Source organism: Petromyzon marinus, chromosome 2, assembly GCF_048934315.1.
Source record: "Petromyzon marinus isolate PM22_M1 ecotype Great Lakes invasive population chromosome 2, UKy_Petmar_22M1.pri1.0, whole genome shotgun sequence".
Taxonomy (NCBI): domain Eukaryota; kingdom Metazoa; phylum Chordata; class Hyperoartia; order Petromyzontiformes; family Petromyzontidae; genus Petromyzon; species Petromyzon marinus.
Genome location: NC_133668.1, coordinates 21,810,161 through 21,831,667, shown reverse-complemented (window position 1 = coordinate 21,831,667; position 21,507 = coordinate 21,810,161). Strand labels below are relative to the sequence as shown.

Here is a 21,507-nt window from a genome sequence, read left to right as displayed (position 1 = left end):
TTATGAGCCATATGGGTTTATTTCGTCAGACTTTTGGCTACTGCTGTCATTGTAATCAAGTAGATTAACAGTTTTTGCACAACAGGGACTGTTATTAAATCTGCATATCTATATGTTTTGTACTCGATAGTGGTTTCCATGCTGTAATTTACATGTTTACAAAGGGTACAACAAAATAACAAAACATTACTTGCAAACACAAGTAAAATGACACTGACTTTGTTTAACCTGGTGGCTCTCAACCTCTCTGAACCCACGAACCACTGTCAACCCCAAAACAATAGTTGTTGGGCCAGCATGCACCAATGACATAGTTTTCAAAATGAAAACTACTCTAAAACGTAACCTGCAACAGTTCTACAGACCGCTTCCCACTGCCTTGCAGGCCACAGGTTAGACCAGGGGTGGGCACATTTTTTGACTCGCGGGCCACAATGGGTTCTAAAATTTGACAGAGGGGCCGGGCCAGGAACAGATGGATGGAGTGTTTGTGTGAACTAATATAAATGACATGTTAAAAATCATTACATGAAAGTATTTGGCCTTTAACAGGTAGCAAAGCATTTATTTGCAAGGTAATTTAACAAATTGCACGAACATGAACAATACAAAAACATGTCGTAACTCCCGGTCAAAGTGTGCCATCTAATGGGGAAATTTGGGCATTACAGGAGAAAGGTAAAATTTAATTTAACAATAATAATATTTGGACAATTTCGGCGGGCCGGATTAAAAAGCCCAACGGGCCGTATACGGCCCGGGGGCCGTACTTTGCCCACGTTTGGTTTAGAATCTACTCGTCTAACCTGAGGTGACTCTAGCTGTCCCTACTAGTTATGAGTGTTTTGTGTTATCCTCCTATTGTGTCTCGATTTTTCACTTGCATATTTGCACTTCTGCAGCCCAATAAGTGATCTATAATGGTATTAAAGCTTTAATATGTACGTATGTTGAACTTCTTTCGTAGCTTATGTAGCCGACCGTAATAATCGGAGGTGCGGCAGAAGGACAACAAACTAAACACAAAAAGCATTTATAAAAAATATCGTCAAGTTCATCTATTTTTGGTTAACATGTTGGTGCCTTTCTGGCACAAATATGCCACCCAAAGTGCCATCGCATCATTAATCATAAAAACAAACAATTATATACAGTTTAATTATTTTAAAGCAAATGTTGGCTGTGAGTTTGTTGCTGTTTATTTAATATGAATCTACCTTTAGTTACAAGAAGTTACCTTGACGGCACAGGGATAACTGTTGCAGAGTATGGATAATCTATACCAAAAAGAGTAGTTAGAGACTGTGAATTGGTGGAACACAATGCCATCTTCACAGTTGATGCTGCTTTTAATTTTGATTTAAAAATAAATAAATACAAACCGCCACTTCTTTCAAATGTTCTTGCCGTTGGTTTTCACACCTGATGATGACTGTTTGTGTGACAGTCGAAACGTCGTGAGAATTTTATTGTTTTATATATATTTTATTATTTTATTGTTTCCCTTCAACGTGACTTTCCCGAAAGAACCAAGAATATGGTGCTTTTAATGTTTAAATAGGAGGCTTGCAGTTAAATATACATGAAATTAACAACGATTCGAAAACAAGTTTGGTGGATCGAGGAAGTTGATGTTGAGCTGGGTTGAGGCAAGTGCATTTGCCACTTGCTGAACTTGGCTGACAAAGTGCACAGGATGTGCTGCTCAGTCACTTTTCCTGCCTGAGTGAGATCCCAGCCTTTTCCAGGGCTACGTGGAAAAATGTTGTCAAGGTCAGTTATGAGTAATAGTTTTAGGATATTTGCTGTTGCCGCAAAATAAATTGATGAACAATAGAATGTCAGATTCCACTGTAACCACTTCTAAATATACTGTATTTTCCTTATTTATGAAATGAGCTGTGATGCAGCCTTTTTCCAATGATGATGTTAGTTGAGGTGCTAGTTAGTTGAAGTGCAAAATTACAAGCTATAAAACATGCATTTTTGGCATCACAAGAAGCGTTATATTTTAATAAAAATGTCCAGAGATTACATTCACAATATATTCGTTCGTTTGTTTCTCAATCCGCTTGTCCTGGTGAGGGTCGAGGCGGCAGCATGTTGAGTAGTGGCGGTCCAGACCTCCCTTTCCCTGGCGATGGACTCTAGATCTACTACACTACTATACACCACTATACACAGACTCTAGCTCTTCCTGCGGAATTCCCAGGCGTTTCCAAGCCAGCGGAGTGACATAGTCCTGCCAGTGTGTCCTGGGCCGGTCCCGGGGTCTTCACACAGTGGGACGTGTCTCGTAGAGTTTCAGGGGGAGTCTACTGGGGGGGGGGGGGGTGGGGGTGGGGGGCAGCGGCTCGACTCGGAGGCTCTCCTGGATTACCAAGCTCCTCACCCGATCATGGAGAGTGAGTCTGGCAACCCTACGGAAAAAAACTTCATTTCGGCCCCTTTTCCCCTCCGTCTCATCCTTTCGGACATTACCCAAAGCTCATGACCATAGGTGAGGGTGGGAACGTCGATCGACCTGTAAACCGACAGCTTTGTCCGAGAACTCATCCAAGGGCACCTGGAGAGCGCACTTCACTGTCTCCCGGGAGTGAACCATGACCTCAGATTTGGAAGTGCTGATCCTCATCCTAGCTGCTTCACACTCAGCATCAAACTGTGCAAGTGTACACTGGAGATCACAGACTGACGAGGCAAAGAGGACAACGTTATCTGCAAAAAGCAGCGACGCCACCTCCATGCCTCCTTACTGGATCCTCTCCATACCTTGGCTGTGCTTTAACATCCTGTCCATGAAAATCACAAACAGGAGAAAAATCCAGGAAAAAAACAGCAAAAATCTTTCAGTAAAAGCACCGCACACAAGATGCACCCTTGGCGGAGTCCAATTGTTATGAGTTAAATGCAGCACAATATATGTTCTTCAAATGTAACAATCATTGTGAATGACACATGCTAATGAACCCTTTCCCCTTCTGATGACGCACGTGTACGCCATTACATATATATATTTTTTGGGCTGTTACAAACAAGCTTACGTTGGAATAATGCAAATGCTCATGCTTGGTTTGTCCGTTTTTAGTTTACATCTCAATCGCTAGATACCACAGCAGATAAATATCTTAGTCAATGGTAATATGCCCCCCTCATTCTTAATCGCTATGAATAAAGTATACATTTTCTGAGATGGGCTCAGGGAGTCAGTCACGATTACCGTAGCTTTCACATTCGTTTCTAAGGCTGCCCACTCATGCCCTTTTCAGCCTGGACCAAGTTGTAAACACATTTGTGCCACATTGATTTCGAGAAGCACATGTGCCTGGTCCCCAGTGTTAATTGAGACAATGTTTTGACACTCTCTAAGCAAGCTGTTACAGCCATGCCAGATGCTGCGGGTGGTAGCTGCAGTGTTCTTTTATGCCATTTAAAGCTAGAATACTTTATAAATGTAGTTTTTGACCGTGGGATCTTCATAGTAATCTATTTTTCCAAACAGCCAGAAAGGCATTTAATATCTATTAATAACTGTTGCTTTACTGTCACTTCGTAATTACCCATGTTAAAAGGAATAAAGATTGACACATTTACTGCTTGTGAGTTCTCGATAGTATAGTTAAGAAAATAAAAACATACGTTATAGTGAAACTAATAACTTCAAGCAGTGAATTGGAATAATTATTCAGTTGAACGTTATGCCCATGTGTGATGCCAAAGGCCCACATCCCAATTCTTTAATATTTTCACCATAGAAAACAATGACGGAAATGGGAAAAAAACACTCAATCAGTTTGTCCTCTGTAAGAACATGTTCCACCCGTATCTTTCTCTGCGAGCGTCACATGCAGAGTTTCCTGTCTGTCTCTGCTGTTCATTTGACGGCTGCAGGTATCGTGCCATGCAACCCTTTGCCTTGGCTGTTTTCCAAAAGGTCCATAGGGGTCACCTGTAATTAAGGCTCCGTTTGCAGTGGTTTCATTCAGCCCTATTTTATGATAAAGGAAATTCCATCGAATCCCATGGAATTTCCTGCACTCAGAGTAATTGTAGCTTGGTATTTGTTGGTGAGTAATGTCCTACTCTCTGAGCAGGCAAGTTGGCTCCCATTTGTCTGAATCGTTGTTACGTTGCTGGAACGTATTAACATTCACCGTGCCCACTGCAAACCCATTGTATATTTAGCCATGAGTCAATGTGATGAATGGATCTGTGAAAACTCACTGTATTGTACTGTGAGGGAAACAAAGTATTTGATCCCCTGCTGATTTTGTACGTTTGCCCATTGACAAAGAAATGATCAGTCTATAATTTTATTGGTAGGTTTGTTTTAACAGTGAGAGACAGAATAACAACAGAGAAATCCAGAAAAACGCATGTCAAAAATGTTATAAATTGATTTGCATTTTAATGAGGGAAACAAGTATTTGACCCCCTCTCAATCAGAAAGATTTCTGGCTCCCAGGTGTCTTTTATACAGGTAACGAGCTGAGATTAGGAGCACAGTTTTAAAGGGAGTGCTCCTAATCTCAGCTTGTTACCTGTATAACAGACACCTGTCCACAGAAGCAATCAATCAATCAGATTCCAAACTCTCCACCATGGCCAAGACCAAAGAGCTCTCCAAGGATGTGAGGGACAAGATTGTAGACCTACACAAGGCTGGAATGGGCTACAAGACCATTGCCAAGCAGCTTGGTGAGAAGGTGACAACAGTTGGTGCGATTATTCGCAAATGGAAGAAACACAAAAGAACTGTCAATCTCCCTTGGCCTAGGGCTCCATGCAAGATCTCACCTCGTGAAGTTGCAATGATCATGAGAACGGTGAGGAATCAGCCCAGAACTATACGGGAGGATCTTGTCAATGATCTCAAGGCAGCTGGGACCATAGTCACCAAGAAAACAATTGGTAACACACTATGCTGTGAAGGACTGAAATCCTGCAGCGCCCGCAAGGTCCCCCTGCTCAAGAAAGCACATATATATGCCCGTCTGAAGTTTGCCAATGAACATTCAGAGGACAACTGGGTGAAATTGTGGTCAGATGAGACCAAAATGGAGCTCATTGGCATGAACTCAACTCGCCGTGTTTGGAGGAGGAGGAATGCTGCCTATGACCCCAAGAACACCATCCCCACCGTCAAACATGAAGGTGGAAACATTATGCTTTGGGGGTGTTTTTCTGCTAAGGGGACAGGACATCTTCACTGCATCAAAGGGACGATGGACGGGGCCATGTACTGTCAAATCTTGGGTGAGAACCTCCTTCCCTCAGCCAGGGCATTGAAAATCGGTCGTGGATGGGTATTCCAGCATGACAATGACCCAAAACACACGGCCAAGGCAACAAAGGAGTGGCTCAAGAGGAAGCACATTAAGGTCCTGGAGTGGCCTAGCCAGTCTCCAGACCTTAATCCCATAGAAAATCTGTGGAGGGAGCTGAAGGTTCGAGTTGCCAAACGTCAGCCTCAAAACTTTAATGACTTGGAGAAGATCTGCAAAGAGGAGTGGGACAAAATCCCTCCTGAGATGTGTGCAAACCTGGTGGCCAACTACAAGAAACGTCTGACCTCTGTGATTGCCAACAAGGGTTTTGCCACCAAGTACTAAGTCATGTTTTGCAGAGGGGTCAAATACTTATTTCCCTCATTAAAATGCAAATCAATTTATAACATTTTTGACATGCGTTTTTCTGGATTTTGTTGTTGTTATTCTGTCTCTCACTGTTCAAATAAACCTACCATTAAAATTATTGACTGATAATTTCTTTGCCAGTGGGCAAACGTACAAAATCAGCAGGGGATCAAATACGTTTTTCCCTCACTGTATATGCTTTTGTTTGAAAGATAATTGTGCGAATGTGTAAGGAAAATCCTGCACACGTGCACTATGCAGTTGGAGGATTGAGTTTCGTTTGTGCTAGCTCGACCTCCGTGGCTACAAAACAAAAATAGCCAGTGGTTAAAGGATTGGTGTTGCATTTTATAAAAATGTAAACGTTTCAATGAATTAGCGTTGAATGCCTTGATGGTGAAAGACGAGTGAGTATTGTAAAAGCGTGGTGTTACCATTCATTCAAGTGTTACGCACAGTTTATCAGCACAATAGCGACACCCTTGATTGATAGAGCAAGGTTTTATACATTTGTAAAACATATATCCGAGTGTTCTACAAAGCCACCATTTACACTGCGTTGCACGCATAATGTTGGGAAGCTAACGTTGACACGTGGGCAGTGTGGAGGAGTGTGGTTATTGGTCCCAGATGTGCCACTACATTACATTTGGAACTCAGTAGTCAGTGTCAGCGCTCGCATAGGAACACAGGGAGACGTATCTGGGTGTATGAAATCAACTTCATTAAATACGTTTATTTGTCTAGCGGTCACAAAAATAAAGTTTACAATTTAAGAAACATTTGCAGAATTTAAGTAAACTCATTGTTGTACTTATTAATACCTAAGAAGCATACAAAGGATACCAAACATGTATTATTTGCATTGTAATCGTTTTCAAAGGAAAGGCTTGTTTGTTTGTTTTATTTTACTCGTTTGTACCCAGATTTGAAAACGTATTCCAAACATAATTTAACAGCATGAATCAGATAGGCATGATGGTGATGTCACTTATTGTATTATAAAATCTATTATATTTTAATATATTATGTGCAATTGAACGCAAACGTTACAGAAGACATTTTAATATCTCATACCGGTTACATGTTAATTTCCGTTGTGGCTGGGTTGGTATTCTCGTAAAACTAGGGTTTAAAAAAACCCAATAAATATGTTAATGAAATAAAACATCATGCCCTCCATAAACTTGATAACGTTCATTTAATCAACACACTGCAGTGTTTTGATGAGCCAATGACATATATGAAGAACATTTAGAAATCGTGACTAGCCAATTGGTGTGATTGAGATTAAATTGCTCTTAAATGACTATAAATCTCTAACTACCCTGCACATTTCAGGAAACTTTGCAGTTTAAAATACACTGTGACCTTGCCCCAGTAATACAATTAGACGACCCATGTGTCTTCATAATGCAAAAACCAGGTCTAACCAGGTCATAGTCCCACAGACGATAGTTTGAGTAATGTAGTGATTTTAATTATTTAAGTTAAGGCACGGGATCCACCCAAGTTGATGGAATTTAGGAACTTACTACAGACACCATTTTCTATGCCCATTGATCCTACATTTTCATGAAGGTCAATCGAATGCATTTTGGACACCCGAAATGTTTATGATTGTGGGTTTTTTTTTAAAATTTGATTCTGATCCCATCTGACAAATACCCACATATATGTATGAACATAGTTGTGTGGCTGTTGAATGTTGTCTTTTATTGGTCATCAGTCCAGCGGTGGGGGCATCATAACAGAGGCAATGAGATCTCTGAGTCACTGGGGCCCACTGCCACTTGATAGGGGCTGCCAGTAAGCCACTCCTCACTGACGTTCCCTTCTCAGAATGCGACCCATGCAGATGGAACCGATCACAATTTGCCTACACATCCGTTCGTTTTTCGATTTAAAGCTTTCGTGACTGCAAGGATTCATCTTCTTTGGTTCTTTCGGTAAAGTCACCACCACGTAGAATGAGAATAAAATAATAAATTGATAAAATAAAATAACGCAATTAAATTCTCACGACGTTTCGGCCACAACACACAAGCGGCCTCTTCATCAGGTGAAGGGACGAGACTGACTTTACATCTGTTCATGTCTCCCACATACTTCCTGGCACAACTTTCCATCTCATACAACGTCGTGCGTCATTGTTTTGTCTGCAGCCTGTCTCCCGTTCAGATTTTGACGTACAGAGTGCCACTGGAATTTTGTACCAGTTTTCCACGTGGATGGGGTTTTTCTTGTTGTTGTTGTTTCATTAGCACACGTGACTGTTTTGGGGCAATTGTTCTTGTTTTATACTTTGGATGTTAAATACAAACTCAAGATGAATCGATATGCATAGCTGCGATTTGTTCTAAAAAGTAACTTGCATATCTTATGCTTGTATGTGTACAACCTGTAGATCTGTCCATGTATAGTGTCATTATTACACTGGACAAATTTCTGTTAAAATTGAGATGACGATAATGACGACCATGGCTGTGACCTGCATTTCAATGTCTTTTTCCCCATTCGTGCATTTTCAGGTGAACAGCTTTGAGCAGTTCATCATAAACTTCTGTAACGAGAAGCTTCAGCAGATCTTCATCGAGCTCACCCTCAAGGAGGAGCAGGAAGAGTACATACGAGAGGCGAGGACCTTTCCGTGGCCGTCTGTCTGTCCATCTGTCTGCTCCATCCCTGCACTGTCTCTTCTCTCTGCCTCGCTAGCATAGCCCTACATACTTGCTAAGCTCTAGTTCTTTACAGTGGCAAGCTGCTACTTTTTTCACATTTAACCAAAACACAAATTTCCATTAATTTGCAGCCTGTTCTGTGCATGCTCGTGCTTTTAAAAAAAAGTTTTTATTTTTTTTAAAAAGTTTTTTTTTATATATATAAACAACGGTTTTATTAACAACTTCGTGTAACTCACGGTCTTATGAGAAGTGCGTCAATGGCGCCTGAGACACGTGGCGCCTGAGACACGTGGCGCCCGCTTTTTACGCGAGCCGATTCCACAGTTGAGGGACCGCGGCGTTTTTGACCTACACAAAAAATATATAATTAAACAGGTCCCTGCAGGGTGGGCTGGTAGGAACATTGGAATTTTGCGCAATTTTATGACATTGTTACTTCCAAATGTTGGGTGCAATAAGACATATCAAGTCTCTGCGCTGTCTTATGCTGATTTTACACCCAACAGCACGAGATTTCACTTCGTTAAAGTATTGAAAGGGGACGGATGGACGGACACATTAATCCATTGCAGGCTGGTACACTCAGTTTACAACTTCGTTCCTACCAGTATAAGGCATACATACTAAAATTGTAATTGCTTGAAAGGAGGCAATTCATTGATCAATTGATGCCGATTTTCATACAGGCATGCATTGTCTCCGGATCTGAGTACGTGTGCAATTTTTTGAATTGATTGGACAACAGGAAGTAGATTAAATTTTGATTACAAGATTTGACCACGACAAACACAAGTGAAGTTAAATACAACCGTTGAGAAAAAAGAGAGGCAATTAAATTTTCACAAATGTGCTACTGTTGAAATAAATAGATAGAGTCAAACGCAGAGCTTTATGAATCATAAAAAGAATACCAGCACAACTTTTTTGTGCTACAGACTGCCCGTTAGTGAACTCACCTTCTGCATTCAGGGATTTTAGGAGAGTGTTATTACATACTGTCAAAGCCAAAGTGATTCATTGATGCAACAATTGACACGAGAAACATTGGAACAATTTTTCAAACGCGTAACATCCAGAAATGTTGATGTTTAACATTCACGGAACATTTTCAGGTACTGAATAAAAAAACAATCTTGAGCATAATTGCATAAGACACCCAACTTCTTCTAATGCTACATTATCCATAATAGGTGGGAGGGGAAGGTTGGGTTAGAATTTGCGTAAATAATATTGGTCGTGAAAGCCTTCGTGTTAAACGCATGCTACATTAGTTAACAGCGATGTAAGTGCATAAGAAATAACGTTACATGGACACCATCATCATATTTCATGGACACCATCATCATAAACAACTGTCGGAAGGATATGTGTTGGTCTCTTCCTGAGAACAAAGTTGCTTGAATTTGAGAAGAACGTTGCATTTTCTGCCGTCAAGGTCAGTTTCTCCCCTTGTGAACGTTGAAAGTTGTCCTTGTCTTTTTTACTGATGGACACGTGCTTTGGCCATATGCTCGCCTCAATGGAATTGGGCATACACCACAAGCTGGGCAACATCATTAATATTCAAGCTGCCACGCCACGGTATGGCTTTAATGCCCTTTATGGGCAATTAAGCCCTGTTTGGAGACTGTTAAATGAAAATATGACTGTAGAGTTTCTTGCCAATGGGATGTGTGTGATGGCTGTATGCGTATCGATTTTTTTTTGGTTGACTGACATAGCCAGAGCAAACCTGCTGTGTCTGTTGCAGTTATTGTGTGGAAAGTACACAGTTGTTGTTTTCATGAACGCACTATATTCTACCGTATCTGTCAGAAATGACACTTGCAATATGTGCAGTAGCACATTCTATCTTGTTGTGTACGAGTTTTGGGTGATTGCTAAAAAAAACTCGCTGTGCATCAATCAGTGAGTAGCAATCATGGTGCGCATTGGCAATCAGTTGTTTAGGTTATGTACAATAACCTTTTTGCTGAATAAGTCTGTTTAAGTGCCAGAGTAATTGATTATGGCCTCCGATATCAACCAATGTTAAACAACAGTTCTACTAGTAGGAATGTGAAATAACTTCCAGTGCCTCACAGCCTTCAAAACAAATGCAACCCCATTGCGTCTTTGAGCAGACAGACATGTTATAAATGATTTGAAGAAAGGTGCAACCCAAATAACAAAACGTCTCTCACACACACTCACACGTAGGATGTGTGTCCTAGACAATGGTGACATTAGCATGACAGCCTCACATCACAGTGATGTCTCTACAGCACTCCTGAAAGTCAACCTAAACCCCCCCCCCCCACCCCCTTTGTCTTTCTTGTTGAAGTTTCCAGTTGCGTCGGACAATATGGAACATGCAGTCTCGATGCGCATCTACGAGACGGGAGATATTGGTTGTTTTGAGTGGCTCCTTCTTTCGCCATGGACAATCAACGAGTCTGCTTCATCGCACGACTTGAGACCCCCTCCTTATTTTCCTGCTTAACAGCTGCAGTTTATGGGGGAGGTTGTTCTAATGTTGGTCGTTTGCTTTCCGTCTTTATTCTATTCATCCGTCTGTTTACATGCGTATGTATTTTACGTATGGGGAGCGGTCGTGTAGCGGTTAGCGCACTGCGCTATGAACCTGTCGACCTGGGTGCAATTCCAGCTCACGGCCAACACCATTGACGATTTTCTGAACTAGTCCTGGATAACCCCTAAGTCGACTCAGCCTCAAATGGGTACCTGGTGCGGTGTGTAAACATCGCCACTAGGGAGACAAAGGCGGCCGGGCGTGATGCTGGCAACCCACCCCCTCGTGTACTGTGCTCACTCACAGCACTTCCTCCTGCAGTCTTGTTAAGGCTGTCTGTGTCTTTTTTTCTACCCTTAATCACACAAGCAACAACATTTTATTGATAGAAGTTAGATAACCTTGTGTAATACCACTGACACAACTATTGCTTGTGTTGTATTCATTGAAAGATTTTAGTAATGTAAAAAGTCATTGTTACGTTTAAACTTTCTGGTCTCTCTATTAATAAACTATATTTTGTCAAGTGATGTTTGGCGTTTGCTATGAGCAGGATGTCAGACTCCAAAGGAATAATATACACACATATCGCCCAAAGTCTGGTTCTTTAAAATAATAAGACATTTTCTGTGCGTTTATTTTTTCTTGTGTGTTGCAGGGAGTGAAATGGATCCAAATTGAATACTTCAACAACGCCATCATCTGTGACCTGATTGAGAACGTAAGGGTGTGCGTGTTCGGTGACTGTGGGGCACCTCGTCCGCTGCGTTGGTGCACTTTGTGTGTTTGCGTGTGAGCATGGGCGAGCGGTAGTCTAGTGGTGTGTGTGTGAGCGCACACACGTGTGTGTATGAGTGTGTGGGGAGCGGTAATGCAATGGTTAGCTCGCTGTGCTATCAACCCGGTGACCCGACTTCGATTCCCGCTCACGGCCAATACCACTGACGATTATCTGAATCAGTCGTGGGCCTCTTCTAAGTCGCCACTAGGGAGACAAAGACGATCGGGCATGGTGCTGGCCTCCGACCCCCTCCATTACCGTACCAGCCTTCATATTAGCTACTCGCTAACAGCACTTGCCCCAAAAGTCTGTTAAGGATATACGGCGGTTGTGCCTAAAAAATGCATCTCTGGTACGCAATGGCATGCCTTGTAGTAAAGTACTCCATGTAGAAAGTGGGATTCCACATCAAGTATAGCAATTGTAAGTAAGTAATTTAACGAAAGAAGGCTTTTGAGATACGTCAGACCTAAAAAAGGAAGACATGGTCTGGAAAGAGATTCGATGGAGGGCATGAATTATGGACAACGGCTGAGAGCACATGCGAGAGTTGGGATGACGCTGCTAGATGCGACTGCACACGATCATGAGAGATGGAGACTGATGTTGCATAATGCCTTTGAGCATTCAGGATGATGATGAGCCAGAGGCTTAACTCAATCTCATTGTTTTTTTAAAGAGGATCTTGCAGAATGTATTTGTATATTTAGGGTATATACAAGTCATGTAGCTTTTTTTATCAAAAAATGTCGGTGTCTTTTTTTTATTTTAAAAGCACTCAATGGAGTGGTTATACTGATGCATTTGTTTATAGGTTTTCGTGTGGTTTTCATCGACCTTGTATTTGGGGTGTGTGTGTGTGTTGGTACACGTGTAAATATATAAATGTGTATACGTTTGTGCTTTAGTGTAAGTATGCGCACAGAAACACACACACACGTGTGTGTGTTGTTGTGTGCATGTGTATATGCTTGCATGTGAGCATATATGCGTGTGTTTTTTGCACAATATTTATTGAATATTAGAAAAGTACATGCACATTATAAACTTTAGTTTGATGAGGTTTCATAAAAATGAAAAAAAAACACGTGATCTGAATCGTAATGTCATCGGTTATTTGAACAGTATTTAAATTATAGAGCGCTGTATTATATGCGCATGTTGATGTGTGAATATGAGCAAGCATATACATATTCCGTATCTGTCTGTGTTGGTGCACGTACATTATAGCAAGAATATGCATGCCTATGGATGTATTTGTGTGTATGAGCACATTTGCAAACATGTAATTACGTGTATCCTTATCATACGTTTACATAGCGCCTTAACCAAGGTGATGTCCAGTGAACTAACTATGGTACAAGATTTTTGGCGAGATCCAACGAGATAATTGGATGGGATATATGTGAAATGAGGTGGTGGTGGTGGTGGTGGTGACGCGTGGAATAAACGAAGATGGAAATGAGATGAGTGGATTGATGATGGGTGACTATGCGGAGTTGGGGACAGGGAAGGCGTATGCTCATGTGTTTGTGTCGATCCCCAAGCACATGTACATGTAGAATACCATATCTAAATGCATCTCCATCTCAAGATCCCGAGAAAAATAATAATTTATAGTGAGCTTGGACTTGAGGGAGTCAACAGCACGGTGGATCACTAGAGGAAGACAGTTCCAGACTTACATTGACGGTCGAGGAGGATGAACGTATCGCTCTCTCTCTCTCTGTCTGTGCAGTCCAAAACTGGCATTCTGTCCATGCTGGATGACGAGTGCATGCGTCCGGGCAATGTGACTGACTCCACCTTCCTGGACAAGCTCAACGACAAGTGTGGCAAGCACAAGCACTTCGAGAGCCACAACAGCCTGAGCATCAAGCGCTCGATCGACAACTCCCTGCCTTATCGGTGCTTCCGTGTGCAGCACTACGCCGGCATGGTGCGCACGCACACGCACTCAGAGCGCCGCACCGAGTGCGGGCAGCATGCAGCGCGTCCCTAGAGCAAGTCTAATTCGAAGGAAACAAACAATAAACAAAACACATTCTCCTGCGGAGGGAGCTGGTAGGAACGTTGGGTTGCTCGGTCAATGGCCAGGGTCAACGGCGGCACCACCACGTGGTGTATTCCGCACAATATGCCCGACTGTGAGGGCGGGCACAAGCCGACGTGAGTAGGTTAAACGTTGAGTTTTATAAGGGCACCACGGGGTGACCAGCCCCTCCCCACCCAGCCCCACCCCTCCCAGCCCCACCCAGCCCCTCCCCACCCTCCCCTCCCAACCCAGCCCCACCCTCCCCACCCAGCCCCTCCCCACCCTCCCCTCCACACCCAGCCCCTCCCTCCCTCCCCACCCTCCCCTCCCCACCCAGCCCCTCCCTCCCCACCCAGCCATATCTGAGACAAACTTAGGCGCTTGTGCTTTCGCTACTTTGTCCCCACCTGAAGAAGGATGCTTGTGTTGCGCCCGAAACGTCGTGATTTAATTTAATGTGGTTGTTTTTTCATTTATTTTTTTATTTTATATTTTTTTTACCTACGTGACTTTACCGAACAAAAACAAAGAGTGTGTAAAATCCACATGTTAAAATCTGGTTATTGGCGTTGAGTGTACAAATGTCATTGAATTGCTAGACACGAGGATGCCTGAACATTCTAAAACTGTGAGAAAAATGTAGCAATGGGTGATATAATACCACGGTGTTTGTTTTTTTCCAATGTAATTAGAGCACTACTTTTAGTAGAAAATAGAAGCACTGCCGTTGTACATTCTTCAAGCAAATAGTGTTTTATTTATTTATTTTACAGTCCTCAGACGGTTCAAAAGAGATCGTGTTTGGAGCTTTGATTAGAAATATGGAAACACAGCGTGGGACACATTCTCTAAACTCAAGCTTTCATAGAGAAGCCATTTTACAGTTGATTATGCACATTGCAACGCTGTAGAATCTTGTGTTGTGGGTTCACTTACTGTCAATCATCTTTCGTTTCTGTCACATTTCATATGACCGATCATCAGCTATCATGCCTTGCAAACAGTCACCGAGTTTAATGTACTTCGTCATCCAGTATATAATTTCTAAGCAGTCTTCAGCTTCACAATTGACATTACCGTCACTCTTAATTTCATTCACCGAAACGCCATCGCTGTAATTCAGTGCTATACCTCTGTTCAATTACTATCATTAAGTGTTACCCAGTGAAACATCACCTCTATCACCATCACAATACATCAACGTCTGTAATCGTAACATAACAATATTCTGTCCATCACATCTTTCGCCATCATAACCATCAACCTTACAACAGCCATCATTGTCCTTCCTCAATCCTGCGTTCCTTGTCTGAGATTTTACTTCCATTTCGGAAAGATTCAGAGTAGGGGTTGCCCTGCCAGCCATCCCATCGTCAGCACAACTATCAACTCCGGAGAAGTCTTACTAAACTGTGTCTTGTCAAAAAATGTGCAGCGACAAGCAAACTGTGAAGAAACGCCACTGCTTCTCTTAATCCCCACTGCACGGGCATCCGTGTTGGTTTTAATGTGGTCCTGGCAGTCTCCATTGTGTACAAATTTATATTAAACAAATTTCACTCAGAAAGCCATAAAACATTTTTGTTTCCAAACAGCCGCTTGTATATGTAGTTGGATTTTTTTTTTTACGCAGGAAAGCCAAGCAGATTAAATGTGTTTGGCTTTTCATTCCTTAAATTTCATAACTCACGACAAAGAGATTGGAACAAAAAAGAGTTCAAATAGAAATTTTCCCCCAAATAAATTAATGGAGTAGTGGTGCTGTGGTTTGCGCACTGCGCTATGGATCCAACAATTGATTCCTGTTCACAGCTAACATTAGTGGCGAGGAATATCGGTAATGATCCTCGGTCACCACCCTTCACCAATCCCTATTAACCAGCGTGGTGAAGTATGGTCAAAAAAACCCCTTGACTGACACAGCGTTGAATGGACGAACGACCGTAATTTCTTTACATTGATAACACGTTGCTTAATACAGACACACAATATGGACTGCAGCAATGCTTGCCACTGAGTTGATGTGTCTGTTCATGTTTACACTTTCCAGCTGGAAGCCAGAGCTAACCAACTAATGGGGCCCGAAGTCATTGCACAGGGTGATTGATTGATGGATACCCCAACTACAATACGAGGGAGATGTTACGCAACTGTAGACTGTGATTCAGCTTGTTAAAGAGTGGCATCTTGTGCACAGCAGCACGTTCTCAGCTTTTACAGTTCTTACTCTTATTCTTTGGGTCTTTCGGCCGTAAAGTCACGTAGATAGAAACATTTAAAGTAAATAAAATAAAATATTTAAAGTAAATAAATTAAGTGGATATTTTAAGTAAATCCAATATTTTATTTACTTTTATTTGTTCTTTCTACGTGACTTCACCGAAAGAACCAATGAACATGAATTCCTGCAGCCACAAAAGTTTTAAGTCAAAGTTCTTACTCTGTTTTCCTTTGCATATTTAATCACATCGATGTCAAACGAATGTAAGATACGATTCGTAAATTGTTCTCCTTTGCTTTGGCACACACACACACACACACCCAGACGCCACCTGAATTACACGCAGTGCATGTGTCGGGGTCTGAGAATCTCCATCCATGCCACCCTTCACCGCAGAATATAACTGCACCATAAATTGTAACAAGCTGTCTTTCCTGCACACTTGCAGCATTAAGTGGGGAGCAAAAAGTGAGTTTAATTTTCCTTCATGGACCCAGTCCGTCGATGAACCGAGTATTTAGTACTGGTGCTGTAGATTTTTCTAGACAGTGCTCAATAATATATTTAATAATTTCGAGCCCTTTATGAATTCCGCTTTTGGATGAAACCCCCTCTCCCCCCCCCCCCCAACATTCCATTTGGTCATGGGAATTGTTTTACCATACTTCACCATGCTAGTCAGTGTGGATTGGTGGAGGGGCAGCAATGTCCAGGGCGAGTTCAGGTATCACTTGCCACTGATGTTGGCTGTGCCCAGGGATTTAACTCAGGTATTTATGGGTTCGTAGCGCAGTGCGCTAACAACTGCACCACACACTTCACCCTGGTACTAATAAAATGTGTGACCGAGTTAGGTCCTAAATTAGCAGAATGTTCCTGCTGGAATATACTGGGTTATTTTGCTTGCGAGAGGAAATTAGGGTACCTGAAGTCACAATCCATACAAGATGCTACAAATGCATGTATGCAGCTGTGTCCTGAATACAGCTTTCTTTCATGTATTTAACAAGCGACCGCATAGCCCTTCACGTCCGCTGTCTCATCTCATGCATACGCTCACATCTCCATGATTCGCTTACAAAGCAATGGATTGCAGGTGTGCCTTACCGCAACGTTCTGACAATTATTCCTCCATCTATAGTTACTTGCTTTGATCATGAATTTAAACCCCGTCTGCACGGTATTGGCGTGCACACACACACGCGTGTGTGCGTGTCTGCGTGTAGGTGACGTACAGCGTGGATGGCTTCGTGGACAAGAACAACGACCTGTTGTTCCGCGACATCTCGCAGACCATGTGGCAGAGCCAGCGGAAGCTGGTGCGCGATCTCTTTCCTGAGGGCAACCCCAGCAAGCAGTCGCTCAAGCGACCGCTCACGGCCAGCAGCCAGCTCAAGACATCGGTCAACGCCCTCATGAAAGACTTGCTCATCAAGAACCCCAACTACATCAGGTCTCGCATTCACCGCCACCCCCACTAGACCAATTGCCCTGCGTGTGCCCATCAGGGTGGGGTGGCGGCGGCGGCGGTGGCGGGTGTTGCATCTGCAGATGTAAACTCCCGTCACGGGGGGGCTTCCTGTGGTCTGGGGTGACTTGATGTATTTCCCATAAGAATGTGACATGCAGCTGGACACGGTTCCTGTGGCTCCGAGAGAGCCCCGGCAGCAAGCACTGGGCTGGGTGGCGTCGGTGAAGCGGCTCTATTGTATTTCAGTAAAATTCTCCGCCTGTGACTAAATTACCTGAAATGCACCCGATATAGTCGGTGCATGTACGCTGGACATTGCTTGGATAGGTGAGCACCGTACACTGGCAGCGCGTCATAGGGCTCCGGGGTTGTGTGATGTGCAGTCGAGGGACTGTGGAGAAAAGTCCATTGTTGCACTGTACTTCCGTGCTTCCACGGTTATGCTCCCCGCCATAACCAGCTGTACTGATCAGTGGTGAAGTATGGTCAAAATAGCCACCACGGCCTTCCACGGGCGTGGAGAGACCCTCATTCAGCAGTGGAGTAATAAAAATTGTTGTGTATGTATGTTAAAATTCGGAAAGATGGTGCGTCTTTTTTGCGCCTCATGGTTTAGCCATGGTGTCTGCGTCTATGTCTCTAATGCGGTTGAATTCTGAATGTCTTCAATGCCTGTCGATTGAAATCTTGGGCAGCATTTGTCAGCAAGCAATGCTCATGTTAAAAGTAGTTATTTCTGCCGCAAACACAATGGCATATAAGAGCCCCAAGAGTCTAAACCGTTTATATCTGTGATTCAGAATGATACCTTTTGAGCTTTCCAACGATAGCTTTCATTAGCTGCAACTAGAATGTGTGCATCACATACATCTTGAGTAGCACATGGGTTCTCGAGCTGCAGTGGTGAAGGCCATGAATGAAAGATATTTAATTTCAGTATTATGTTTTTGAATAAACAATGGGACTGTATTAGTAAGGGATATTTAAAGCAGAACACAGCTCATGTGATAATATTCCACTACCAACAGCACATTGTGCAATACAAAACATGTCACCGTTCACAAATAATACATTTAAGATTACATATTTTTACATCTGTTGTTTCCAATTTCATTGAGCAAAATAATTTACAGTATTTAGATTGTGTTGTTTATTAAATTGGATACAGAATGCGTGTTTTGAATCTCATTGGGTGGCATATTAACCTAATCAGAGCTGCATAATAATATCAGCACGTAATCATCTCTCAGCACTTAAGCTATGGTTCGTGACTATACAGACCATTCATTATGTGGAGAATGAAATGTACTCATGAACTCACTTACCTTACACCACCGCTAAGATGAAGGCAGTGTATTTTGGCTTTGTCAGATAAACACACGTTTTAATTTAAATACTCTTTCTGGAGTTCTTCCAAACGGCATGCGCTTTGTTATGAATCTCGTAACTTGTCTCTGGGGCGAGGTGGTCTTGATGCCAACTTAGTGGGCCGCTCACCTCCGCCCGTGGCTGCGGTCACCACCCTCGCCCGGTATGAAAGAGGTCGTGGGTTCTGATCCGACCCTGACGCCTGTATATATGCAGTTTGCATGTCTCTCTCCCCGTGGTCGTGTGGATTTTTCTCCGGATCCTCCGGTTTTTCCCTCCACATTTGTAAACACGCGTTTAGGTTATTTGGCTGCGCCAGTAAATTCTCACGTGTGACCAGCCACTCCGTTGAGCTATCATTTGTGTGGCCAGGTTGCTTCTGAAAAAGAGCTGTATAGCGCAGTGAGCCTTACCTGGTAACTAAAATAGTTAAAACAATTGCTTAACTCCAGCCCATACAGGATCAAACATCCCCACGGCTTCCTTTGCATTGTGCCGGACTGTCTCCTGCACTAGACCATGCTGTATGTTGCTGCCGCACTTCATTGCAATACTGCCACGTCAAATCAGTGGTGTGGCGTTGTTGTGCCATCAGTGTACAGTACTTCTATATGGTATAATTGATATACTAGCATAGTGAAGTATGGGAGGGCAAAAAAAAAACCGCCCCATGACGAACATGGTGTGGGGAGAACTTGATCCTTTGGTGGATTGAGAATGGCTGGATTTTATTTATTTACAAGTCAAAGTTCAAGTATCTCCCTGCTTAAGTGAGCAATGGGGTTAGTGCTTACATCTGTTGGCAGTCACGAGAAATACCACATTCCCTTGGTGGGGCCCTATAAACACATAATTGCTTGATCACTGTTGACTTGTCACAAAGCGGTACTAATTTTATGTACCTCAAATGGATGATAGGGAAATAAAAAATTGTACTTTATCCACGCATATTTATTGAGTAATTTTTCATGAGAGAGTAAACCAGGGTAACTGAAGAACACCCATAAATATGAAGGGATTATAGGCCAGAATGTGTAAACATACTGTACGTCAAAGATATCTGCTTGCTATATTACCTACGAATCGCTACTACCTCTTAGCCATGAAGATTGGATGTCTTGCTCTCGGTGTCAGCCGGGTTCACCAGCTCCGCCTCCAGATTTTTCTCATTACAGAAAAGCACCGCTTAGCCGCGAAGGCTATAAATGCCGTTTATCCACAAAATCATGGGCAACACCGATGGACACGGGCACGAATTGCAACAGTTCCACGTATCCCCCTGCTGGGGGGGGGGGGAACTTCTTAGTCTGGCTCGGTTCAGCCTTAAATCTCAAATAACACAGACAATCGTGGACAAAAAGCACCCAGCGCTTGTGCATTACGCAAAATAAATCGTCAGCAGTGCGTGAAGAATGTCAGTGTGGGCAGCAACTGCTGGTGGTTTTTTGCACAATGCGCAAAAGCTGAGTGATTTTTATACACGTTTTTTGGGTGTTGTTTGAAACCTGTGATTTTTTCCCAGCCTACACAATGTTTCTGTTGTGCTTCTCATCATTTTCAGATTTGATCGGTTCAGCCTTTGTATTTCTCGCTTATCACTGATACGGTAGTTTGTCAGTTCTAGTAGTGTTACCTTGAATATTTTCAGCTACCAGAAGGCAATGCAGCTGTTTTCGGGAGGCTTTGGTAACTATCTTGATTTTTTTATTTTGTTAATTTATGTTGCATATGCATAGAAACAGTATGTTATGTAAATTATTTTGCACGAAAATGATCATCGATCCTCATTGCCTTGCCTTTTAATACCAAAGGCATCACATATTTTAATTTCAGCACATCAGTAATTGAATTGATGACACTGGGAGCACAATTTGAATGGGTGGTTTAGTAAGAGTTGCTGTCGGACTGAGAAAGCACCGGCGTTCTCACCCTGGCTTGCTGACAGCGATCGACGCTCAAGCGTCGGCTGATAATTATCAAGGGTGCCACATTATCAATGCCACAGTGTAAGGATGGCATCATGCTGAAAATAACTGCCACGGATAACCATCATACCGAAACGTGTCACAGCAACAGCACACCTTTCGGAGTACAGCCATGTGAAACCATTAATCCAACGCCTCTTTCTGTGCTGCAGACACATTCAATTTCACGGGGCAGCCAAGAACCACGCATTCTGTGCCACGCACAATGTGCGCTATGCTCACCATGGCCATTCCGCTCGCACGTCTCTGCACATGCTCGCTACAGGTGCCTCAAGCCCAATGACCGCAAGTCGAGCAGCCTCTTCCAGGACGAGCTGGTGTTGAACCAGGTGCGCTACCTGGGCCTGATGGAGAACGTGCGTGTCAGGCGAGCGGGATACGTGTTCCGCCAGCTCTATGCGCTGTGCCTTCACCGGTACAAGATGCTCGGCAGCCAAACGTGGCCGCATTGGAACGGCGATGCCAAGTACGTCACACGCACCACGCATGCAGCTCATCGTGCAAACATTGTGACGCCTTGGTTGCCTTGGGGTCACCATATGGAAGGAAATGGCCTGTTCTATCCTAGTTGGGGGGGGGGAGGTTCGATTAAACTCCGAACGTCTTCATCGTAAATCAAGTCAGTAAAGACTTTATAGGATGTCTACAGTGGTAATCTTACGCAGATCCAGGCTCTTGACCAGCGAATGATGAATTCCAACCACTCTCGAAGGGGCTGCGAAAGCAGATGAGTGTTGTCTAAGTGCTCGTTTTAGTAAAGGACAGTCCAGATGCCAGCACTCCTGACATTCCTTGATTTAAAAAAAATCCAACT

The 21,507-nt window shown here is 43.0% G+C and overlaps 1 protein-coding gene across 4 annotated transcripts in view; it reads left to right on the top strand.

Moving 5' to 3' along the window:
• LOC116945055 (unconventional myosin-Ib-like) overlaps positions 1-21,507 on the top strand; it is a 105,735-nt gene that overhangs the window by 59,429 nt on the left and 24,799 nt on the right. For all 4 annotated transcript variants that reach the window (XM_076071475.1, XM_032959157.2, XM_032959146.2 and 1 more), the window contains exons 14-18: positions 8,168-8,272; positions 11,491-11,553; positions 13,352-13,552; positions 17,096-17,322; positions 20,959-21,159. In XM_076071475.1, the coding sequence (XP_075927590.1) occupies positions 8,168-8,272; positions 11,491-11,553; positions 13,352-13,552; positions 17,096-17,322; positions 20,959-21,159 (797 nt within the window). The remainder of the gene's footprint in view (positions 1-8,167; positions 8,273-11,490; positions 11,554-13,351; positions 13,553-17,095; positions 17,323-20,958; positions 21,160-21,507) is intronic.